Here is a 24,939-nt window from a genome sequence, read left to right on the forward strand (position 1 = left end):
GAATGTAAGCTTGCAAAAATACAAATCATTTTCCAGTGAAGGACAGTCATCAGCCAAGAACTGATATACTCACTATTTTTGCATTCTTCCCACTTTTCCGTAGCTGCTGGACTGCGTACGCATGCTCTACATTATCCATGGAAACAGCATTAACCATGACCACTCGGTCATTTTCCCTTTGGGGAAAAAACAAAAAACACAAAGCAAATAGTTAAACAGCTCTGACCGCTAAACCTAATAAATCCTCACAGCTGAGAGGAAGATGGAAAATATCAAAAGACGTGTGTAACTTTAAACACTTTTTAAAGATTAATGTCCAACTGTGCAAAATTTAGTTAAACCTACATGAGAAGCTGTGTTTTTATCATTTTAAACGGGGTACATAAACTGGTCTGTTTGTGAGAGGGCTGCACTGTGGGGCAGTGGTTGGCATTGCTGCCTTACAGCACTGGGACCCTGGGTACAACTTCGGACCTGGGGTGCTATCCAGGTGGAGTTTGCATGTTCTCCACATGTCCACATGGGTTTCCTCAATGGGTTTTAACTCCAGGTAAGTTAACTGGCTGCTGGAAAATTGGCCCTGGTGTGAGTGTGTGCTTGTTAAGTCTGTCCCATCCACGAGTACCCTGTTTGCACCCACTGCATGCTGGGATAGGCTCTGGCTCTGACCCTGAAGCAGCTAGAAAATGGACGGAAGTGTTGCCGAGGTATTTCAGAGGAAGAGCCATTCATGAGTCACGTACAGCAGCACACATCTCCACATACAAGAACAATGTGCGTGCTATTTATCACGAATGAGGTAAAGAAAATTATTTACTGCACATGCTTAAGGTTTACTAAGTGTCGCAATGATTCAAAGCAAACCATAATGAAAGCTAATGCTATGACAAAAAATATATAATTCATTAAATGGCAATGGTCTAGGCTCAACATACACAGAAGTTAATAAACTCAGTTTTCTACATCAGTCAATCTTTTGAGGATCCAAATATGTTACCACGTTTTTTAATGACTGATCACCTTGTGCTGGATATCTTCCTACTTAATTGTGATTTTCCAGAATTTTTAAATTAGGTTTTCATTTCTGGCCTCAGTGCCTTTGTTTCCCAACTGCGTGGGCCCTGGCGCAGATGCTCAAGCACTGCTGTGTGGTGGCTATGGGCAGGAGCAGTACTCACTGTAACAGACCCTCGGCTGGACCTCCTTTCAGCACATCTGAGATCACGATGGAGGTTTCGCCGCTCTGAAAATGAGGGTTATCCCGACCACCCGAAATTGCAATCCCAAATCCAAACCCTGGCGCCTGTGGAGAGACCAAAGACGACAAAATCAGGTTTCCGTTACTTTTCCCGTTCTACCAAAAATGTAGCAGAAGGGAGGGCAGATGAATTTAAACTGTCAGTTTTAGCACGTTATTATACCCAAGTTAGATAAAACTGAACATCAATGAGCAAGAGAGACAAAAGCCATGTACTTCAGTGCCAGCTGCAGAGCACCTTATTCCTTCTTTAACATGGCAATTAATCCTGCCACATCCCGAACCTCCCACTGCAGGAAGGTGCTTATGCTCATTTCTCTCTGAGCCCGCCTGGCGAGGACAGAAAAGATGATGCCCAACAGGGAAATCCAAGACAACCAACACTTTAGGAACACTAATATGCCACATTTGATTTTGACTGCAAAAGCAAACAAAAAAGAACAGCCAATAAAAGCTGAATATACAAATATTTTAACAATTGAGGAAACTGAATGGCCCTCTAGTGTACTTATAATGAAGATCTTGCTCGGAACAAAGCCAGGCTTTGTTGAATGTGGACACCTCTGACATTTTACATTTTTAACTTAACTGTAGCTGCTTTGGATCACAGGCCTGACTGTAGTTTGTCTGCTCCAGACAATAAGAATTTGCACGTGGTCTGTTTCTTTTATATTCCATAATCCTTTCTTTAAAAAAAAGCCCTCACTAATTAGCAAAACTGAAAGACTGACAACCGGGCGACTGTGAAACTTTGTAACCACAAAGGTGTGGTACTGGGGCTCCTGCTCGAGGTTCAGATATGTGCAAACATGCTTTTCTTTCATGACAATATAAAAATACATTTGCTGTGTGATAAATATTTTTGTTTGGAAAGCATAAACAGTAATTAGATAATAACATGTTAGATGTTTACCAGCTGTGCTGATTATTTAAAAAAATGGTCTGAAAACAAAAGCAGGGTACTACAAATGAAACCTCAGATGTGCTGCAGTCGACATTTCACTTTGCTGATATGGGTTTTATATTCCACGTGAGAGGAATTACTTGGTAAGCAAAGCAAGCTGGTCACATCTCTCTTCAGTCATATCTGATTTTTCATTTTATAATATAGGAGTGCTTTGATGATTTCTAACAGCATTTCTCAATGACTAGTGCAGCAACAGTTCATGGCAGCCTTCTTGTACAACTGAGACTTAAAAAAAAACATTAAGGACTTAAGGATTGTATTGAATGATTTACAGTGGAGTGGAATGTTTGCTCTGCTCTGGAATGGAATGTCAGTAAAGTGTGAAGACCCCATTCGGCACATCTGGGTCATTTGTTTTTGTTAGGACTTAATTGGTCCAAGTATCTCAGTCCAGACATTGGTTGAAAGAAGCCAGGGTAACAGCTTCAAAAACATGGCTATGATGTGTGTTCCATGCTCTCATTGAGTACAAGTGCTTTCTGGTCACACTTTTAAGTGCACTTTCCCCATAGTTTCCACTTATGTCCTGCAATTTGTGGGGCTTTTTTTTTTTTTTTACAATCTATGTTGCATGTAAGCCATAAAGTCCTGTTCGAAATACAAAATTTACAGTTACACATACAGTACAATGTTAGAAAATGACCATGCTCATTGTAAAATGTCAAACATTGTTTTTGATACACTGCAAGCCTGTAGAATCAATTTCTATCTGGTTGTCTAAATAGTTAAAAAATATTATTATCATTAAGTAGTTAAGGTAACGATCTCTCTCCACAATGCTGGTTGCTGCTTGGTACAGTAGTAGATACTTAAATATTTATATTTTGTCTGTATTAGATTTTCCTTTGGGATCTCAATCCATTTTGATTAAAAGCAGGATATTGTTAAATGTATATTTGATGTTGTTAGGCAACAATCTGGTAGACAGATATTGCCAAATGTTTAACAGTTATTTAAGGTATAGTGAATGCATATATTTGTTTCAAACAGCATATTTGCCATTTGTTTTGGTTCACTCGCAATGTAGTGCAGAGTGTATATGAAATAATGTTATGCTAAGTGATTCTGCATAGCAACAGACTTTTAGGTATATCATTTTGCACAGTGCAGTGCTTACCGAGTCCACAGAATCACAACTTGTGTCTGCCCATCTGTTTTTTGTTCAGGTCAATAATTTTCAGGTGTACGTCAGTTATTATTTAGGATTGCATCAATGACCATCCAATGTAGTAGCAAAAGAATTGTGAACTTTTCAGTAAATAAAACTATTAGCTTTTTGCAGGCAAAGCACTGCACCAAAACATGTCTGTGTGGCATTTACTTCCAATACCTATTTCAGAATTGCACTCAAACCATTCATTTGCATTCTGGTTGTTACCTCTACACAAATAGGGTGAGATTTAGACAGTTTAAATCTATTTAACCTCAGTGTGTTCACTATCCTTTCATTTCTAACATTTAAATTCAGACTGCATCGTTAAAACACTATATGCACACATCTGATTTAAAAACAGGCAAAAGTAGAGCCTGGACTTCGAATAAAGGTAAGCACCCTGGTGTCAGTTTAGAAAGGCATCACTGGCTTTTAATAAAATGAAGGGTAGGAAACAACTCTGCTTGATGCAATGTCATTCCAGCAACATAACACACAATAACATGTAGTGTGAGACAACATTCCTTTAGCTTTGGAAATCTAAACATGTTTAGATTGAACTTTAAACAGAAAATTCCGATGCAGACAAAGCCAATTCCTGGTGTTCCACACTTTCCTCTCGTTTCACTTGGGTCCAGCTCCACTCCAGCTTATCCATGGCACTGTTTCATCTTAACAGGTTTCTAAACACTGCAACAGACAATCCCTAGTCAAGCAGCTAAATCCAAAAATGAGGGATTACTGAGCGCAGTCCACTTCAGGCAGTCACATTCATTAAGCCTTCTTATCCGACTATGACACTGTTAAAGACAATCATACGTCTTCATCCCATCTTCATCAGAAAGGATTAATGGTAGACACACCCAAATTAAGACATGTCTTTATGTGAGAAGTTTATATCATTCCTACAGTATTTTTCAAACAGTGCACAGTCAATTATTTCTGCACGATTCTAATGTTTTCTGCTTACACCCCTTGTCTTACTAATAATCTATTCCATAAAAGCAGCTCCAGAAACACAAAACTGGCTGAGAGAAACATACAATAATTAAATCTTGTTAGAATATAAGCAGAATTGATTCTTACCATATGCTATGTGTTACACCTGATGAGAGAAAGTTGATGTGCAATAAAGTAAAAAATCAATAGCATGCAGTTAATCTTAGGGTCAAGATTAAAAAAAATATGTATTATATGAACTACTATTTAAGGTTAAGGTTGAATTCGCACACGTCTTAATGAAATAAAACTAAAGTTTCTTTCCCTGGCAATATGCATCACTGCCAACCCATGTAGAAAGTCCGAAAAAAGAGAAAAGCCAAACTACAATATAGTATCATCTTCGGTTTTTGTGTGTAGCACTTAATTCACCTCTTGTAGTTTTGAAGAGAAAAGATTGGAGACCATCAGTCAGAACACCTCACTTATTAACGCACAGATGACATGCTTGGACAGGATCAGGTGTGAACCTGAACCAGATGCAATTTTGATAACTTTACATTAAATTTGTACAATCACCACCCTGGCAATCAGAAAAAAAAAGAGTAATGGCAAAATGTAAATGCAGATCATCACTGGAGATCATCTTAACCAGCATTCTTCTCAAGCCCAAAGCCATGTAATGACTGGAAGATGAGATTAATATCTGTCAAGTGGAGTAAGAATGTAACAAAGGAATACTACAAAACGCCTCCTTTCCCTCCCTGGCTTCCTGACATCTGTTTTTTTTCTGCTATTGTGTGCATAGTCAGCCAACATCCTGAAGTTAGGTTAGAAGACAGCAAGTGCTGGCGATACTCACCCTGTGAAGGGTCACAGTGTGCTGTTCCCATATCACCGTTTCCTCCATCGCTGCACTCTGGGGGGGGAACAGACAAAGAACTGCATTAGAGATGCTTTCTCTCCAAACTTAATTCTTGCATTCTGAGGGTAGGTAGTGTTGAATGAAAGATGCTCAACAGTGCTGTCTTCTCAAAAACACACACTGCTTAGCGATATGTTGCATAAGACAAGAGTGAGAAACTTTCCATTCAGCCTCAGCTCTGGAGTCATTTGACATACAAGAAGTGATGCACCCTCTGTCTTTACTGACTTTTGAAAACAAACCACATTTCAGAAACATTTTCTTAATTGGAGTCTTAAAATAAGTCTCAAAACATATTTTAAGACATATTTTATAAGGAAATAAGGACTTAAAATAAGCCTTTCCTTATTTTCTGAGAAAAAGATGCTGAAAGCTACGTTGCCATTGCCTTAAAATTTTTTAGCTGAAGTAAACTCAGTTTTGGCAAGAAAATGATATTGCAGTAGCTGAGTCTGTTCACAGTACAAAATATCCAGAAAATTCACTTTCATTTAGGCAAACCTGAAATTGTCTTAATGTACCTTTAAATGTTACCATACCTGAAAACTGTGTTTCTGCAATATACTCAGGGGGGCAAAGGTATCAAATGAGCTAGCTTTGCTTGCTTGCGTATTTTCACCCGCAGGAATGAAGCATGATTATATATGTGGCTCGTGGCTATACTGAACCTATAAACAGCCTGCAACAGCTAATCTACACAACAAAATTATTCACTCAATTCTACACCTTCCCATTTCCTGAGAAACACATCCATGGTCTCGGATAATGAGTGTGTTGTGTTTTTTCACCCTGTGTAATGTGTAGCATTATCTTTGTGAAAAAGCTGCCTACATTGTTGTCCTATACACTACAGCCTACCTAAGTGGGATGGTTTGTTTGCACACCAGTTCTGCAATGCAGCTATTGCAAGATGAATACCTGCGAGAGGGTTGTGTACTACAAATCCACACATGCCAAAGACACTTATTTTCTTTCCATTTTTAAAACTCAGAATTTGAGCATTGGATAGGTCCTGAATTTGCCCTCATATTTGTGTGGTTTATTTTTAGGCACCGGTAGGGTACGTTTCAATATAAAAAAAAAACACAAAACAAATTTTAGTCTAATTTTTAACTCTTGCATGTTTGGGTAAGTTATAACAAGCTCTCAGCCTGGCTGGGGAGGCAGAGAATAAACCCTTAAAGCTATGTCACCACGACTCCTAGGACCTGTGCATTGATATAGCAGCAGGCATCACTGAATTATTAATACTAACTGGGCTTTACTATGCAAATTTAATAAGCATGCAGTGTGTCATTCATGTCAAAATTAATGCAGTGCTATGCAGGAATCCAGATTATTTCTGGTTTATAGTACATGTCCTGTAGCTATAAATAGAACTCATGCTCGACTTGAACTGCAGTTCAGGCTAGGTAAATACAGTATTGCTTGTTTCATCAGAACACTGTCTTTGTGGATCAAACGGGCTGTTTGGGAGCAGCATGAAATTAATATAACAACGTTTTTGGACACATAAAAGGTATTTTGTATGAAATGAGATGAATGGCCTCCTCTTTTGTTTGTAAACTGTTCTTATGTAAAAAACTCTCAAGCCACAACACCTAAAGCAAATGAAATCGCGCTACAAAGGGAAGTTTGTGATGGAAGCAGTGAAATTCCAGGTTGCCCGACTACACTTGAAGCTAAAAGAACAGGAAAGGCACAGTGCAGTCACAGTGGATCAATGGGCCTTGTCAGTTAGAATGGCAGCTGTCAGGCACACAAGCTCGGAAGGGTTGAGTTTAGACTGCAACTAATTATAAGACCGTCACTTCAGCAGGCTCACCCTAACCAGTTATAAAAGACTCAGAGAATGAAAGTCAGAGATGGCACAAAAAGAGAACTGCCTATTCTAAATGTTGAAAAGAAGAAAAAACATTTTTCATGATTTGGGTCAGAATTAAGCTTCCGGTTTTGTGAGCAGAGTGCTCAAAGCTTAGGTGGTACCATGGTATATTTACCCCACCACTACCGCCAACACTAACTGCAACCATCCTAAATGCTGACTAAATCTTAAGGCATTAATAACAGGACAGATGCAATGACCACAGCAATTATTTTGTTTTTAACCTACAAAAGAAATTGTACATCAATTTAGACTTAATGATACCAGTTTCTGTTCAAACTTCAAGCCATACCAGTAATTTAAGCAAACACTACAGTTTTAAAGATTTTCACAAAAGGCTCAATTGAAGACTAAAACTGGAGTACGTAACCTGTGCCACCCCACCTCCAACCCCCCCAATATACTGCCTTCAATTTAGATAATGTTTGGTCTGTGCAAGCTGAACTAACATTCAGTGGTTATAAAAAGAAGTTTGATATATTCTTCTATTTTGGTGATATGCCCAGACAGATTTTAAAGACCTATCCTTAGCAGGGCTATGACAGGTCACAACACTTTTCATTAGTGTTAAATCAAAATAAGCTATGCAACAGAGAAGTATTCTCATAACTTTTCACACTGGATCTCTCACTAGAATGCGGTGTGGATAGTTGAATAGGGCTGCCTTAATTCAAGTCTTTGTTGTCATCTAGTGCTACATAGAATGGGGTTGAACATACTGATTAGAAATAAAAAGGTTTGCCACCAGAAACTTTCCAATTCCTTTGAGGTACATCAACAAGATACTTAATTACACCGCTCAAGTATTGAACTTGTAGCTACAACAAAGATTCCAGCACAGCACTAGAGCTGCATGGGTTGCAATTATTCACATTGATTTTTCTGGCAGGGGTTAGAATAATGCTGAATGTGTTAATTTAGCACTTCAAACTAAAGAACAGATGCAGGAATTTGCATCAATACTTACTGGAAAGAAAATTAAAGAAACTGCTTCACCTGACCACAGAGGAAATTAATTCTTCTCCCAAACCTATTGTTATTTTTTCCAACATCAGTTACTCAAAAGCAAATCTTTTCTGATAAATTACATAGTCACTTTGAGAACTGACAGCTCATACAGAGATCAAACAACAGAAATTACAGTACATGTTCTTTGATTACAGTCTCTAATGTAATCCTGTTCGATCACTTACACTTCCTACAAGAAAATCATTCTGAATTGCTGATCAACAAAATACCACACCCAGCTGTCATAACTGAACTTCTCATACTCCTATATTACTGTAACTAAACAAGGCCAGTCCACTACTGCACAACTAATTCAACAAACCTGCATTTACACTACAATCCATCTCTTAGCAGTAACTATTTTAGTTTGGAGCAGGTCTCTTCTAAACCTGTATGGTAGGAACTTAATCGGAAAGGAAAGCTTTAAATGTTAAAACAGGCGAATTTCCAATTGACCAACACAGATCTGTGATTCCTACAGAATAAAGGCAGGTTAAGCACTGGCTGATGGATGATTACAGCTGAATTTAAACTGCTGATTATCTCTAAATTAGCAGTCTGATGGAAAAAAGGTGATGCCACATTCTTTTTTTTCCCCATCAACAAATAATTTTCATCCTCATAAGAAATTTTATCTGCATAAATCAAACCATATAATGTAAAGCTTCTATGCAAGAAATTATCCTGAGGTGTAACTTAAATCCAATCCATGAATTAAACACAATAATTCATTTGTCACCTCCACAGATGGGGGCTAACTGAAAGCCCCTGCTATACAGTGTGTGGACAAATAGGCAACCTTGAACGTGTGTTATCAGCCTGCAGTGTGGCACTAGGGCAAGGCAGGTACCGGTGGAGCCATGATAAGGTACTCAGGGCACTAGCCTTGAATTTGGATACATTTAGGAAAAGCATGAAACCTCAATTACCATGATCCAACATCAGCTTTATCAAGGCTGGACAAAAGAGCACAGCACTTGCTGGAGTTAGACCTGCCAGCATCCTTCAAAGACACTTTAGCAGAGATTGGTCGAATAATGCAGCAAAGAATGAAGCAGGAAGAATTCAAATCTTTATGCATGATATTCAACCCTCCAAAAAATCTGTAAATCTGTAAATATACTGAAAGCAAATATTGAAGAAAGAAACAGAAAAATCCTTCACAAACAGAACCTCTCTGAAAGTCTGTTCCCAGTTATTAAATTTAACCCCTCGCCCTTGAATTCCATGGCAACTCAGTGTTGGTATAATTTAATGATCAACGTGAGCACTCCCTATACCTGATGTAGAGTGGGCATTCAATTCTCTGGCTCTGTGCCTGCAATAATTAGTCCTTCTCTGCACTTAAGACCTTAACCTATTTTAAGGCATCTATCACTTAGCGAAGTTGCTTGAGGTGGTAAAGGTCATGTTAAGATGGCACGTCAGGAAACACCTGCATCCTTGTGACACCCCCCACCAGGGCCTAATGGAACTAATCTCAACTGTATGAGCTAGAGCCAGTTGTCATGTTTCAGTCATAACTGCACCTGGACAGCAGTCAGCTGCTACAGAAATTACAGAAAAATCCAAATGTAACTAGTGCTAATTAGCGGTAGCCCTTAGCTGAGCATAGCTGAAGGTGGGATTACTCGGACAGAGCGCTCTCAGCTCCGGGCAGCACAGCAACCCCTGTGGCTTCCCAGGAGTCCGCATGCATGTGTTGAGGGAGAATGGCGTTTTACCATTCGGTGTGAAATCCTCATTACAGGGCTGTAGTGCCTGTGATCTGAGCTATGTTACGTGATACGAACTGCTCAGTGGTGGGAGGGTCAGAGGAGTCTGCCCACGCTTCCTCTTTCTCCCCTGCGGGCTGTTACATGGTTTGTAGGTGCGAACTGGGACATCAGATTCATACAGCTGTCCAATCCAAATCAAACTGGTACATCAAAAATAAACTGGCAAATCTAAAATAATAAACCACTGCTATAGATCAGGAACAGCTCCCTAAAGGAGAAGAACTCAGTGGAGCAGGGCAGCCGCCCAGACACCCCACCGCCATGGCTGTAAATAACGTCAGCCCTCTCTTCCTTTCAAACGCCTTCTCCTTTCCAGGAGAATTGAGATGCGACAGCTTTTATCCAGGAGGGAAAAGAAGAGAACATGACTGAGGATACAATTCAGGTTGGAGAGCCTTTACCTGCTGGGAAGCTAGCTCAGGAGATGAAACAAAAAATGTTAATGCGCTTCCTTGAACTGCATCTCCTCTTTTAGTTTTGTGGTGCAGCTGTTACAAAGAGGAAGGAACTCAAATGAAACCCATCCTCAAGGTGCCAAGATCCTGTTATGGTAGACAAGACAGCAGCATACCACCTTTATTCATCAAATCTTTTGAGGAAAGAAAAACAAACCAAAACAAAGCACCTAGAAGAAAGCCTTTATCCAAGATTAATTTGCAATATAGTGTGCTCTGAGTTGAGTAAAATTGTTACATTTTGTATCTATACACCAAAACATACTGTCAGATTACCTAAAGAAATGCTTAAACATCTGCATTTCCTCAGAAATGCCTGAGGTACAGGCACCCACTTTAGGCAAAATAAGCATGAAGTTGAAAAAGTACCCATTTTGACTCATAATTGCCCAAACAGATTTGAAAATGAAATCACAAATTTTATGTAGTTTAAATTGTTTTTTTTCCAGCTACTGCACATCACTGTAAAATGCACATTGTTGCAAAACAATCCACTTTTCCAGCCTTATTTTCCTTATCTAAGGGAGCTGGAATCTCAGAAATGATTTGTTGATGGCAGCTTGTGACCATACAGGGAAGTGGAGACCCGAATGACTGAGATAAGCAATCAGGTGATCAGTGGTTAACTGGAGCAGTCCATAAAGAGACCTGAGCCGGGTGGAGGTGCAGTCCCACAGCTCCCATCACACTGCAACAAGCTCTGCAGACACACATAGGTTGAAGAGGACCTCCTAGGTAAGGGATGACCACACCTTTTTGTCTGGACTTCAGCGATACATTCTGAATAAGCTGGAGGAAGATTTTCCACTCACAGACAGACATACTGTAAGCTTTAGAAAGAAAAATGCTTGCATACCATTTTATACTTTCTCATGTTAACAGTAATTCAAATGATTGCACCAAATGAACCTAAATTTATCAGTTCCTAATCACAAGAAAAGCACACCACTGCAGTTATTAATGTAAAGCCTAACAAACATTAAAGAAACTATTAAAAATAAGTAATTATGTAAAGTTACACCTGTTATTACACAGACCAATAGGCACAACAGAAGGGTTTATTAATTTATAAATCTAAAATACCCTATGGCACAACCAGACATAATGCATTGAATTACATTGCATTCCCAGTACAATCTGAACAAGAAATTACAGATATGCCTTTATTTTTTTTGCTGTTTGTATGATATTACACGAGCATGTGATGAAACATTACTTAAACATAAGCTTTCAAGAAATTCCAAAATTAAACTATAGCTGAGAGTTAAGATATGATTTCACCTCTTCCACTCATCCACCGACTGAGAACAGGCAAGGCCACACATATCAGAAAAGGGTCTGCTTTCACCGCTGGAACTTAAATGTTTCTATAATTCTGACAACACAATCATTTTATTTTTCCTTTAATTTTTTAATACATGATCCTTCTGTCTTATTGAGATAAGTGAACGTGTGAAAATATGGAGGCCCACAGATATCCTTTAGTTGCTACAGGTATGTTGTGCAGAGAACCAATTCAAGCATCTTGTCCAGACGTCTTTTTAAAAGAAATCAGGGTATCAGCCTCGACAACATGTTGCCATCATGTCAACAAACCTTTCACTAGAAACGGGGGCAGTTTTCAAAGCACTTCCCTGATGCACACTGTGACCCTTCTCTAAGCTCCTACATACTAATGCATTAACATATATATACACACCACTAGTGGGTGACTGCAAAGAAATGTTGAAATTAAATGCTATAATATGTTACGTTTTTTTAGCATTTTCTTCAAAGGGATGGAGTCATCAGCACTATTCTACCACTGACAAGAAAGAGAATACAATGGTATTAGATGCTGAAGATGCTGGATTACTCACGTTCCTTTCAGCACAATTTTTCACCAACTTTCCTGGCTTTCAGTGAGTCAAAGGGTGTTTGCAGATATATTACATTCTTCAGAGATTCTGGGAAATGCTGGCTTGGCCAAAACAAGTGAACTTGAAAGGAAGCAGATTCGTACACACTGGATTGTACAAGGCATGGCCTGACATTTCCAGGATATACCTGTAAAAACAGTCTTCAGAGAGTTGGCTTGCATCCTTAAGATCAAAACCACACACACAACAGTAAAACAGGCATGTCCTGAGATAGAAACAGTACATCTGCCGTGACCAGATGCTGCCATTGACCAGGCTTGTACTTTAATATGGCGGACTCACTCAACATGGGGAAAGCAAAACCTTTACTCGGAAAACAAACGGATACATATTTTTGCTTATTCATTATTTCTTAAATCAAGGTAACCAAAGAAGTGACTTGGTCTCAGAAAATGTGAAACTGAAGAGATGGATAATAATTTATAATTTTTCAATTTTTTTTACATAATAAAGAAAAACTTTAACTGGAATGTACAAGTCCGTGTTCATAAAGGAGGGACAAAATATCAATGTAAAATTAATGATTTCAGGATGATTTAAGAGAATCCAATCTGTTACAATATAACGGAGCTACTGGGTAACGACAATCAAGACTGACGTCACAATCTTTGGACTTGGTCTAACCCAATTCAAACCAGCCACTCTGGATAAATGGCTTATAACCACTGTGACGCAGGGCACACCGGTTCTTTTAATACATTCTTCTTCCAGCAACTATGGCCCTGTCACGAGGATAGCGAAAGTACATATCAGAAGGGTGTGGTAGTGTGAGTAATCTTGAGTATCGACTGACTGAAACCTAAACACTACAAGAAAGATTATTTAACAGCCACAAATGTATCTTAAATACAATTTAAAATAGATAAACAGTTATAAAACTGTAATTTATTATTTTACTGGAAAGCTCTGCAGAATAGAGAGCAGCAGAAGTACACAATCCGGCAACAGGACTTACACAGTTTACTTGTAAGGCGTGCAGGCACTAGCACTGCAGGGACCAAGTGGAATCACACTAAACTAGATGTCTGAACTTAATGTTTATTTAACCTCAGGGATAAACCAGAATAATTCTTTCCTAGACACATTCTCATATGAAAGAAAATAACTAAAACCTCCTTCTGAATGGAAAACATTAATGTTAACAGTTAAAACTCATTCATTCAAAATTCCTAAAAGCCTCACTCACAACACATCAAAACAAAACCACTGAGCACTTTATGCTCTTATTTCTATTTATGAAATGAGAGCCCTTATGTTTTCTTTCCCTCACTTTTGTGTATTTGATTACCAAAGACTTTACCTTGGACAATCCTATCCCTTAGAAATGTTTAGCCTAGAAATCTTTTTTGCAACATCCAAAATACTACAAAACTGAGTAGTATTGCTCTCCTTTCACATAAAAACTGATGATTACCATACCTGTTTTAGATACTCTTTTGTGGTACTAGTAATGTGTCCTAGTACATAATCTGAGCTGAAATTGCTCACACATTTCCTACCATTTATAATACTGTTCTCATATAATGCCACTATTTCTTTGGTCCATTGTATAACAGTCTCTCTATATAATGCTTTTATGAACCTCATCCCAGTTCAAGGCCAATGCTCAAACCAGACTTGGTGGAACACTGTCAGGAGAACTGTAGATTATGAGATATTTACACACATTTCCTTATTTGCAGATATATCACCCCACCCCAGAAAAAGGTGCTTATAAATATCATGTCATAATTCTGCTCATCTAGGTGTGCACAGAGCACTAAAGAGAACGAAATGTCATATATACCCATGTAACTTCTAGTATTTAATCTAGCAAATAAAACAGCTTATCCCAACAAAATACACCACAATGAAGCTATTTATCTGAAATTGATCAGTATATTTCTACATTCAGATTTATTTGTCTGAATTTCAGCCAAAGAAATCCAGTTCTGAAAATGGCAAGAACAGAATGCAGTGTCAGCAGCCCTTAATCTTTCATTAAAAGGCCCTTTGTTTCAGTACTCTCCGAACCAGGAGCTCTGAACTGTGCTTTGTCAAGGGGCTCACAGTGGAAAAAAACTATTTGGCTTTACACAATAACACCCAAATACAGTTCACTGCATATGACTGACATGGAAAAAGGACACAGAACAATATATATAGTACAACTGCAAAGTATGTTAAAATTATTTTTTGTAACACCTTAGTTTTACTTCAGGATAATGTGTAAGTCGCAGAAAAGCACAGTAGGCTGCTGTGTCTTAGTTCATGGAGTGATTAAGTTATTAAATTATAACTGCTAGTGTACTTATTATTCCTCGTCTTTTACAAGAGGGTCTATAAATAGGTCTATTATCTCTGATTAAATTCTACAGTAAAAAGTAAAATAATGATCCATAATCAGTCACAAGACAGTGCCAGAAGGTTCAAGGAGGCTTGTCTAATTGCCATGACCTGAGGCTGTGTTGTACTGCTGGTGTAAGAACAGACAGTAGTACTAGCCTATGATATGAACAGGATGACTGCTATGTTCCTTTACCATGAAAGCATAAAAAGCCTTTTCTGCATTTTTCTTTAAAAATCTGCTTAAGATAAAATTCTGCATTCATGAAAAGACAGAATAATGATATGCAAACATCTGAAAAAAAAACACTGTATTCCCATTGAGGTACCAAAGGTCATCTTATTATGGTACATATTATTACAAGAACCACTGAATTCCATTAAGGCATTAAGGGAGGCAATAGACTCTGCTTTAGTTTAACATTCAGTGCTTAAAAGATTTTTACTTTTACTAAATTGGCAACCAGAAGGAGGAAGTGAATGATCCATTGTAAACATTCAAATATATCCAGCTAAACAGTACAAATTATTTCCCTTTGCTAACAAAAGCACAGATGCATACTGTGTCAATACTTTGCAGCAGCCTGATTTCAGAAGTTAAGCAAGGGTGTTCCTGCTCAGTACTGGGTTGGCAGACCTTGAAACAGACCCAGGTTTGTGGTGGTGCTGTTGACACTCTCTCCCCAATACCTGACACATCTGAATTTCCAAGAGAGTGTGGTAGCTGGGCACACTGCTGCTCTGTCACACCCCAATGCAAAATCCTCATTGAAACTGATGCGATGATAACAGCTTATCCAATACAGTGCCATGGTAGCCAGGAGGCTATCGGGGGGATGCACTGGGCACCAAGGTGTGATACACCGGGACTTCCAGTCTATCACAGGACACAGACACAAATGCGGACGCGCTCACTCCAGGGACAATTTTTATAGAAGCCAACTGACCTACCATTATGTTTTCAGACTGTGGGAGGAATCCAGAGCACCCGGAGGAAACCCACACTTCACACAGATAGCACCCCAGGCCCTGAACCCAGGGCTGAGAGGCAGTCATGCTAACCAATGTGCCACTGTGCTGTCCCCCAAGACAATTTTATTTTTCCTAAATCACAATTTTAATTCCAAGATGCAGCTCTTCACCTATTGTATCGCTAAGGTAATTGTATATAAGGAAAAATGAGTTCCTAGAGTAATGAAATCCACTAAAACCAGAACATACACGATTTTGTAACTCTAAAATTCCAAAAACAAAAAGTACTAGATATGGGGGCATCCATTGTTGCACACCAGTTGGAACTAAAGAGAAGAATAATACATGTATATAAAACACTGAGGTACAGTAACACCCTGCATGCACCCACATTCCCTTGCACAAGGACAACAAATCTGATAAATTTAAGAAGTTTAAAACAATGTTCCTGCTAATTCAGAGACGGGTACCTGGTGTTCACTGCCAATTGCAAACTTGTTTTTGAAAGTATACTCCATACTTCCTAAAATACCTCTAGAGAAAACTGATCCTCTCCTTACACAGTTTACTTTTTCTATAATAGAGCCCTGTTAGTGCTATAATCCCGTAATTCACACAGCATCATTCTCCTCAGTTAACCAAAAGGTTTGTTTCAGTTGGTGCAGGAAGATTACAAATGCAATGCAGGCCTTAATAAACAAAATCCAAGAGCGATTAACATTTCTGAAATAATGTTGGTCAAACTGCAATTTAAGGTCATAATCCCTGTAAACTTCACTTTGAACATTTCTCAAAACCATACAGAGAACCATACTTACTGGTTTACGGCAGCTAATCACAGGATCCACATGCAGATAAAACCTCTGCCTTTTCAAGAATCAAGCTTAAAGCAGCAGAATGAGAGACTGTGCAGATGCATTACCCTGGAAACTCTCCGAAACACTATGCTGATACAGATTTACAGACTGCTGCACCTTTCCTACAGAAATGTTAAGAAATTAGTTAAACAATTAACACTGGAAGAGAACAGACAAAAAAAAACAATACTATGAACATTTCCTTCCTACTTCATAACATTCTGAATTGTGTTCCTTATTTTAATATAAATTAGCACCTATGGTTCTGCTTGCAGGCAGCACCATGCTCTGTGGGGTCTGCAGATTTCATAAACCATGGACTCTGCCAGAACATATTTATCCGCAGCACAAACTGCTGTCCTGAATTTAACTCCCAGTTCCCCACTGCAAAGCACAGCACAAGGCAGAGATCTTACTTGTGTTTATACTTTCTTTGCATTTCTCAGAAAGAGAACCTATTCTGCTCTTGGCCAATAATATTTAGAACAAGACTTGCCGTTATTTTGTTTTCATTTAAAAAAAGCCTAAAATCTCAAAGCTCTGCAGCAGCAGGAGTCCTGCAGGCAGTATCATGCAGACTGCACTTACAGTATGCATACAATATCTACAGCAGATCCTGCTGTATTTTAAATGTTCTACTATATTTAAAGACCTTTAATAAAAAATGAATCTTACTCTATCTTTTTTAAAACCCATAATAAATTAAAGTCATGTGGCATGGGTACTCATCAGTAGTAAGAGCATATGAGTCGGCACCCAGCCAAATATCACGCATTTGACCAAAATGACATCTGAAACATTAAATACATTAACGGCCATGTTTTAATTTTCCTTTTCTTTGGACTGTAAACTGTCCCTCAAAATATAACGAGCATCAATTCCTAATCTTTCCAAAATTGGAGTGAATTTTTACTGTGACTAATGTCTAAAAAAATCGAGACAAAATACAGACAAGGATATGTTAGGTTTGAAAACTGAATTGCATTTCTGAATTCATTTATGCACATGACTGCTAAATTATTGTTCTTTGTAACTCACTGGACACAGGGTTGCCGGTTCTCAAAGGGAGAGATTAGTTGATGCTGCCCAATTCAGCATGACGTGCAGGAACGTGAAACAATTAATCCAGCACAAAACAGAATAAAAAAACTGCCCATCACAACCCCCCTACTACTATGTTTTAAATAAAAACGATTCCTTAAATCAAGTGGGCAGTTAAAAGTATCAAAGCACTACATCCACACTACACGACACCAGATCCCAGCTCATTTACCGAGATCCTGTTAGCACACCAGAGATTCTTTCAACTGGACATGCTAGAATAGGACTTTAATCAGAACAGAAACAGTAACTGCCATAACCTAATTAATTCACTATTTAACATAACTATTTGTAGTTTTAAAGATCAAAGACCGTGACATACATCTCCGTAAGACGGACATAATATTCTCTCTTGGCCCTCTCACAGGACTCCACACAAACACAAACAAAACCCATCTGAAATGCATAAATCTATTAACAGCAGGACTCAGACGAGCACTGTGCTGTAAATCTGTTCCCGCTCTAGTGATTCAGCTCATATCTGACAATTTCCAAGGTTTCATTCCAGCCACGTGTGAAGGAAACACCTGGAATCATTTCACTTAACATAATCATGTATTCAAAACAGAATTATTCCGAGATTATAACAGATTTCCCCCATCACCTTTTATTAAGCAGATTGCATTCACAAAATGACCACAAGTTTTCGGAGGACAGTTGGGCTGGGCAGAATTCTACCGCACAAGGCAAATAAAGATGAATTAAAAATAAATTTGCTTACTTTTAGAACTTTTGGGAAAGATGCCAACTCAGAAAACATAAGTCATTTTTGACAAAGAAAGGCACTTTGTCAAAACCCCAAATTTCCTTTACTCAGCTTCCTCAATTGCTTATGGTAGCAGAGGAATTGCCAATGGCGTGATTTTAACAAACGAGTAAAATGTAAATACTTTAATATTATAGTATTAAATAGTTTCTTCAACCAGTGGGTGCCACACAATATTAGGTCTGAGAAGCCCACTTCTCAGAAGTATTATAAGACTTCTTTTGCTGAGGTAACTTGTCTTCAGCTCATGCCCTCATGGAAAATGACATGCCTCTTTTTGTTGTATTATACCGAAAAAAACCTTAACATTTTTACGAGCAGATAAAACCAACTGCAACGACAGGTGCCAGATATAGCCCTGATTTAACCTTTCGCAGAAAAGGTTTTACTCCATGTTCCAAGTTAGTCGCAGAATTACAACATCAATGACCCAAGACACTTTCACAAGGGACAGTCTATAAACAACGCGTACCCGTCAAACTATGACGTTGTTCAACACAAATACAAAAAATAACTACAACGTGTTGCATGACACTAGACTAATGTAATCATGGTTTCACATTTCACGAATGTTTGCCAGTGGCAGGGCTCAGGAAACAAAGTTCCTGCAAAACAGTAGGCAAAAACACAGTGAGACAAAACGAGAATTCTACCAGTTTGCAGAGATGGAAAGCCCATCAAAGGGACTCCAGAAATGCACAACACTAACAACCTTTGTGATGTAACCACAGCAAGCTTTATTTGTCCTTCAGAATAATCCCAAAGGAAGGGCCCACAAAACAGCTGCATCCTCCTTATTATAGGGCCTGGTTGACTGCCTGCAGGCAGCACTGAAGCAGAGCACAAGGGATTATGGAGAATGTTGAACATTTGACAAACATACATTCAGAAACACACATGGCCATTATATGTTATGATTTATAAAAACAAGGATTTAAAGAATAAAGCACTTGCTACTGGGCAACATCTGTACATAAGCAAATAAAAATGAAACACTTAGGACTTGCAAACTTACAGTCACTGCAGCATTTTAATTATCTTTTTACAAATGTGCTATTCATGCATGCTTATTCTTCTGTAAGCAATTTCAGATGTGTAAACCTTTATACGAAAATAATCTTAGAAATGATCTCGGGCATCTATCACACAAAGCTTGTGTATACAGTAGTCCATTTACATGCCTGCTCTATAATTCAAAGTCAACTGTACAACAGTAGTCTAAATGAATATCATTTCATCCGGTGTAGAGCAAACTAAAAATATTATATAAAAATAATGCATTTCCATTTAATTGTACTCTGCTGTCTGCAAGAAAACATTCAAGATGATAAACACTGAAAAGCTAATATTTTAAATGCACGTTTTACATTACTGTAATACATGGGGACTAAACTACTTCTGTTATTAGGCTGAAGTAGAAACATTTTTGTTCAGTCAAGTATGTTTTTAAGAATCATGTGCTTTGAAGTGCTTTAAATTTCCGTCTTGGTAGTTTTGAAACCAAATGAGGTCAAGTGTCATTTTTAATTCCTGGCATGACACAAAAAAATAGTGTGTTTTGTATTCATTCCATCATATTTTCTTTGATCTTTAAAAGAATGTTTATTTGAGCACATACTGTATAGCCTAAGCCCTTTTCTCCTCAGTCTGACTAATCATTTTGTTACACAAAAATGCTCAGCCTGGCTTCCTTTACAAAAGCAGTCCTGCAGTAGGACAAGACAACAAGCATCATTTGGACTTTCTGTGATCATCCCACCCCAGTCACACATATTGCAGATCCAGAGAGTCAGAAAGAAACAGAAGGGTACAACGGTGAAGTCTTTTTTTTTATTTAGGCAACAGAGCAATGACCTTGCCTGAGGGAAAACAAATATTAGCGTTCTTATCTTTCACAAACTGACTCAAATAGGATCATGAAGTTCAAAAGGTAAAGACATGCAAACTTGCATTTTGACTTGAATGCATGTTTACATATGAGAATCAGAAGAGTGGTAATTAAAATGTGGTTTCTTCCCACCATACAAGAATATTCAAAAATGCTCAAGCAGTGGACATGTTTTCTGTCTTAATTTGTGAAATTGTTCACTTGAAGACTGCGCTGCTAAGCAACTGTACATTAAGCCCGTAAACCGAGATGGAAAAGCGGTTAAAATAATTTAAAAATTGGGCTCCTGAGTCAACCAATATGGAGGACTGACCCACATGTTCAAAAACCTTTTTAAAATCTTATGAATCACACAGACTTGGAAGAGATAGGGACTTGCTTGGAAGCTTTCAAAACCACTTGCAATTTCCTAGTTCTGATTGTTTATTTGCTTATCAAATATCCTTGTCTGGGGGCAATGTACAGTACAGAAGTGTTCAAAGAGGAAAATTAACCTGTCACTTTATTCATTAAACACATAGCAGCAACAATAAGATAACAGACATTAAGCACTTTTAATGATGAATACATTTTTAATAAGGCAAAAAGCATGTGTGAAAGATGTTTAGTGACATTAGCTCAAAGGACAGAATAGCAGTGATCAGGATTCTGCATGACGTGTCAAAACCCTGTAGCAATATCCAAAGTCAGGTGGGCATATTCTCATGACTGTGAAGGAAAACGTGCTTACTTCTTCCCAGCCATGCCAAAGAAACTGCACTACTGCACGTGAGATGCCTCAGTATTTGCCTTACAGGTACCAAATATTCACAGTTTCACGGAAGCAAATATTTTGTACAAGAAGGAAATAATTGAAACTTTAAATTACAAAACACTATTTTTTGTCACACCTTAATATGTTAATTTCTTGCCCTGTACAATTTCATTTTCTGCCACTAGGCTGCTGGCATTTATAAATGCATAATGCTGTGACTGGTATGTAAAAATGTTTTTCTCTTGAAACGTACCAGTGTCTGCAGTTTAGGCTAAACTTCCTGATTATTCTGAAGCAGACCACACACTTACAGCTCTTTCAAACCACCAAGACACTTTACTAACAGTTAAGACATTACATGAACATCTACTGTACATCTCTGAACTTCAAACTCTTTTATAAAACGAGTGACTAGTGACCCAGAACGGTCCCTCTTTCCAGCTAGTCTGTGGGCAAAGTCATCGTCATTCATCCAAATTCTAACATGGAGACACTGTGTCCTAAGCCATAAGCGCCCTGCTTCTGAACAGTAAACTTTCAAATTTTTCATATCACAGCTCTCCAGGACATTTTTATATTTGCTTTCCTACTTTTCCCACAACCAGTGCACTTATCTTTGAAGGCCAGCACTTCAAAATATATTTCTAAATGCACACCTTGCGAACACTTGCTCTCCTTTCTTTCCACACTAGGCCTGTTTCTTTTTTCTTTTTTTGGATAGGTTTCTATTTAGAGTCTACAGTAAGGCACTGATACCCAAGCTGTTGAATCAAGCTGTGGACCATTTGACTGTGAATCAGCCGGATACACAGCCAATCAGTACTGAAAGAGTTATCAGTGCTCCCACAGAACAAAAATGAGCTGGCAGGAATGTGCTGATAACAGGCCCTGCTCCCAAGGCTCTGCTTTATTTTTACTGATAATGTGGTAACTGTTAGAAAATCCCTGCTGAAAGGTACAGAACTAATACTACCCTTGCAGGAGGAAGATTAATAGTAATAGTACTTGATTTATTATTTCTGCTAATGCCGACTGTTAAAGAAGAAAGGAAAAGGCAAACAGCTAATGCTGTTTTAAGACTGAAAAAAAGATGCCATGCAGTGCACCAAATTCCTTCCTGCTGCACCGCTTACAGTACATAAACATATAAAGCTTAACATGTACAAAGTGCTGGAGCTTTTCTGCAATTCATAATAAAAGCTTTTTTACAACCGCTCAATAAATGCCTCGGTATTTAAGGAAGGTAATTAACAATGGCCCTTACCATTCAGAAAGATTATAGATGTATACAAATCTGGAACATCTTTCCCAGTGGGATACACTCATAACATACAAACCACAGGAAAAAAAAGAAATCTCAGCCTAGTAGAAATAATATATTGGATAATTGCAGTAGCATTCTTCTCTGGTCTACACCACAAATACAACATGTAACAAGGACATGCATTGTTCTTAGGAACAACTGAAATGCCCCCACCAGAGAGATGTTGTCCAAACATAATTGAATATGTCTGACAAACTGAGACACTGTTTTAGCAATTAGCCTGGTTTTTACAACATGGAACAAAACACAATGGCAGCGCTGGAGGAAGTTGTGAATGAACAGTGTACATCATGATAGCTCTGTGTGAAACGTATTTACTCTCTGCCTTTATACTTGGAGATACAACAAGAATGCCACATATAAAGAACAAGACTAGCGAGTTAGCAAATAAATGGGAACTGGTCCTTCATAATTTAAATATGGATTCTTAACACAAATCATTTGAACATTCGACCCCAGTACTGCCTGACGAGCCTATTCCCACATCAGATCTCTTCGGATGGGGAAAACAGAATGAACCAATCCTGTCGAATAAACAAAGAAAGCATTCAGTGCTCTAGTCCTCAGCGCAGTAGATGGCCGATAATGTCTGCTAACAGCCTACAGCGCAGACAGCCCAGCACAGAAATTCCCAATCCCACTGGCACCAACACTGCTTGTTGATGGCCAACAAAGCCCAAGCTTTCAACTAGCGATCACGTGCTTTGCTAAAACAAGAAGCTCCACACACCAAAAAGGAATTCCTTGCTTTATTTGTAATACACAATAGTAAAGTTGTACAACCAAACTCCATTGAGTGAAGTGCTTGCGTTACAAATGGAGACAGCGTATTAAACATTTAGAAAAAAGGAGGTTCTATTCAGGATTTCTGCTTTTTTACTGATTTGAATTAAAAATAAAGGTTAAGCATCAAGCATCTAAAATTCGGTACGGTTTCGAAGAAATACTACACACCAGAACCAAATGTAGGGTTGATAACGCATTTAATATCTTTCCAAGTATGACAACATGGATAGAAAATGTTTACAGAGAAAAATCAACTTATTAGAAAAATGAGGTAGGTAGCTAGGTAGCTGCGTCAGCATGCGTAAGTTACAAAGGAACAAGTAAAGGTTTATTCCATGCTGAAAAGAAAAGAAACTGTTTCACCTGTGGAGCCTCCTTTTCAGCATGGAATAAACCTTTACTTGTTCCTTATTAGAAAAGATTAGCTTTACCATGAAAGGTAGAGATTAAAATGCACTTAGTGATTGGCAAATAAGGGAAGACAATGTGAAATTCAAGCGATAAATGTACTACCTGTATAAGTGAACCATGAAGCCTAGGTAGCAAAGATTGGCATGCAATAGTTAGGCACATTCATAGCCTTTCTTGTTCCACTTGTACTGCAGCTACTGTGGTTACTGAGATAATACACTGGTTTAGAAAACAGGTTATCCTCAATGAGTGTGGTAAACAGACGAAAAGTACTGGTCTTTACAGTTGATGACAAGACAGAGCAGCTCAAGGATTCTTTCAGGATTCTTTTGAGTTCTTCAGCTCCTGCAGATCACTGCAGGTACAAAAACATACAGACTCCCCTATGTACACAACTCCCAAGAGAGGAGAATATGCTTCTTTACCACTATATAGTTCTTGCGTAAGCTTTCTTTTTCACTTTTTCCACTTTCCATAATTAATGTTTCGCTACTATATTTGAATCAGCTTTGGAAATGTTTTCATTATAACCAAAAGAGCTTAATCTTATTTTCCACATGATTGTGAAGCCCCTGGCTATTGGTGTTAAATTTCAACTAAAACCAATGGGATAATTAAGATATGCAAACTACTGGCATAAATTTCAATGAAGTTCAACAAAAAATGAATCCTACTAATTAATCTTTTAAATCACACTTTTTAGATCAATAATTATAGCACTATAATGTAGGAATTAAAAATTGCCCCAGGCATGTGAACCAGCATATTCTGTAACTATACTCGGTGGTTGTATATTTGAAGAATATGAGGCAACATGAGGCTGTGCCTTTTGGTGTTTCCTGTAATACAATGCATTCCAGGTTACACAGTGAAGAGTAATACTACACCAAAACCAGGAACTGCAAAGACTCATTTAACCTTTGATGTCTTGAAAGACATCTGACTTAAGCATTTCATGCTCCATGTTGTAAAACAGCTGGTGGATAACAGACCTTACAGCACTCCTCTAAAGAACGATGATCAGTCTGTCACTGAAACCCCTATTTTGTCCAGGTATCTTAAGTCCCTAAGCAAAAACAATTTAATAGGCTTCACAGGACATTTAAACCTGTTTTTTTCCACCATATCATATTAAAATATATTTCCTAAATTGCTCTTTCTGGCAGATTCCACAAAACAGGGCTATGATAAACATTTCTCCATGGCACTGGTAAGTGCCACCTTCATTGCTTTTATCCTCAAAATAAACCTCTAAGCCTTTATTTTCAAGCGACTAAAACAAAACTTCACAAAAAACAATTAAAGCTTCAAAACTTGCACGATTAATGTGCAAGATTTGGAAGTACAGGAAAAAATTGTCACATTTGTCAAGAATTGTGGTTAGAGACCATCTTTAGTGTTTTGGTCTGAGTAAGAGCCTATATCTTTACTGTAATCAAACAGACTTATTATATAAAAAAGTAAAGCA

The 24,939-nt window shown here is 38.1% G+C and overlaps 1 protein-coding gene across 11 annotated transcripts in view; it reads right to left on the bottom strand.

The window, feature by feature from the left end:
- Nucleotides 1-24,939, bottom strand: part of tjp1a (tight junction protein 1a) — a 147,741-nt gene that overhangs the window by 34,744 nt on the left and 88,058 nt on the right. For all 11 annotated transcript variants that reach the window (XM_069190550.1, XM_069190548.1, XM_069190547.1 and 8 more), the window contains 3 exons: nt 5,180-5,236; nt 1,179-1,303; nt 74-176 (listed from right to left, as the gene is read on the bottom strand). In XM_069190550.1, the coding sequence (XP_069046651.1) occupies nt 74-176; nt 1,179-1,303; nt 5,180-5,236 (285 nt within the window). The remainder of the gene's footprint in view (nt 1-73; nt 177-1,178; nt 1,304-5,179; nt 5,237-24,939) is intronic.

This window comes from Lepisosteus oculatus, chromosome 5 (genome assembly GCF_040954835.1).
Source record: "Lepisosteus oculatus isolate fLepOcu1 chromosome 5, fLepOcu1.hap2, whole genome shotgun sequence".
NCBI classification, from domain to species: domain Eukaryota; kingdom Metazoa; phylum Chordata; class Actinopteri; order Semionotiformes; family Lepisosteidae; genus Lepisosteus; species Lepisosteus oculatus.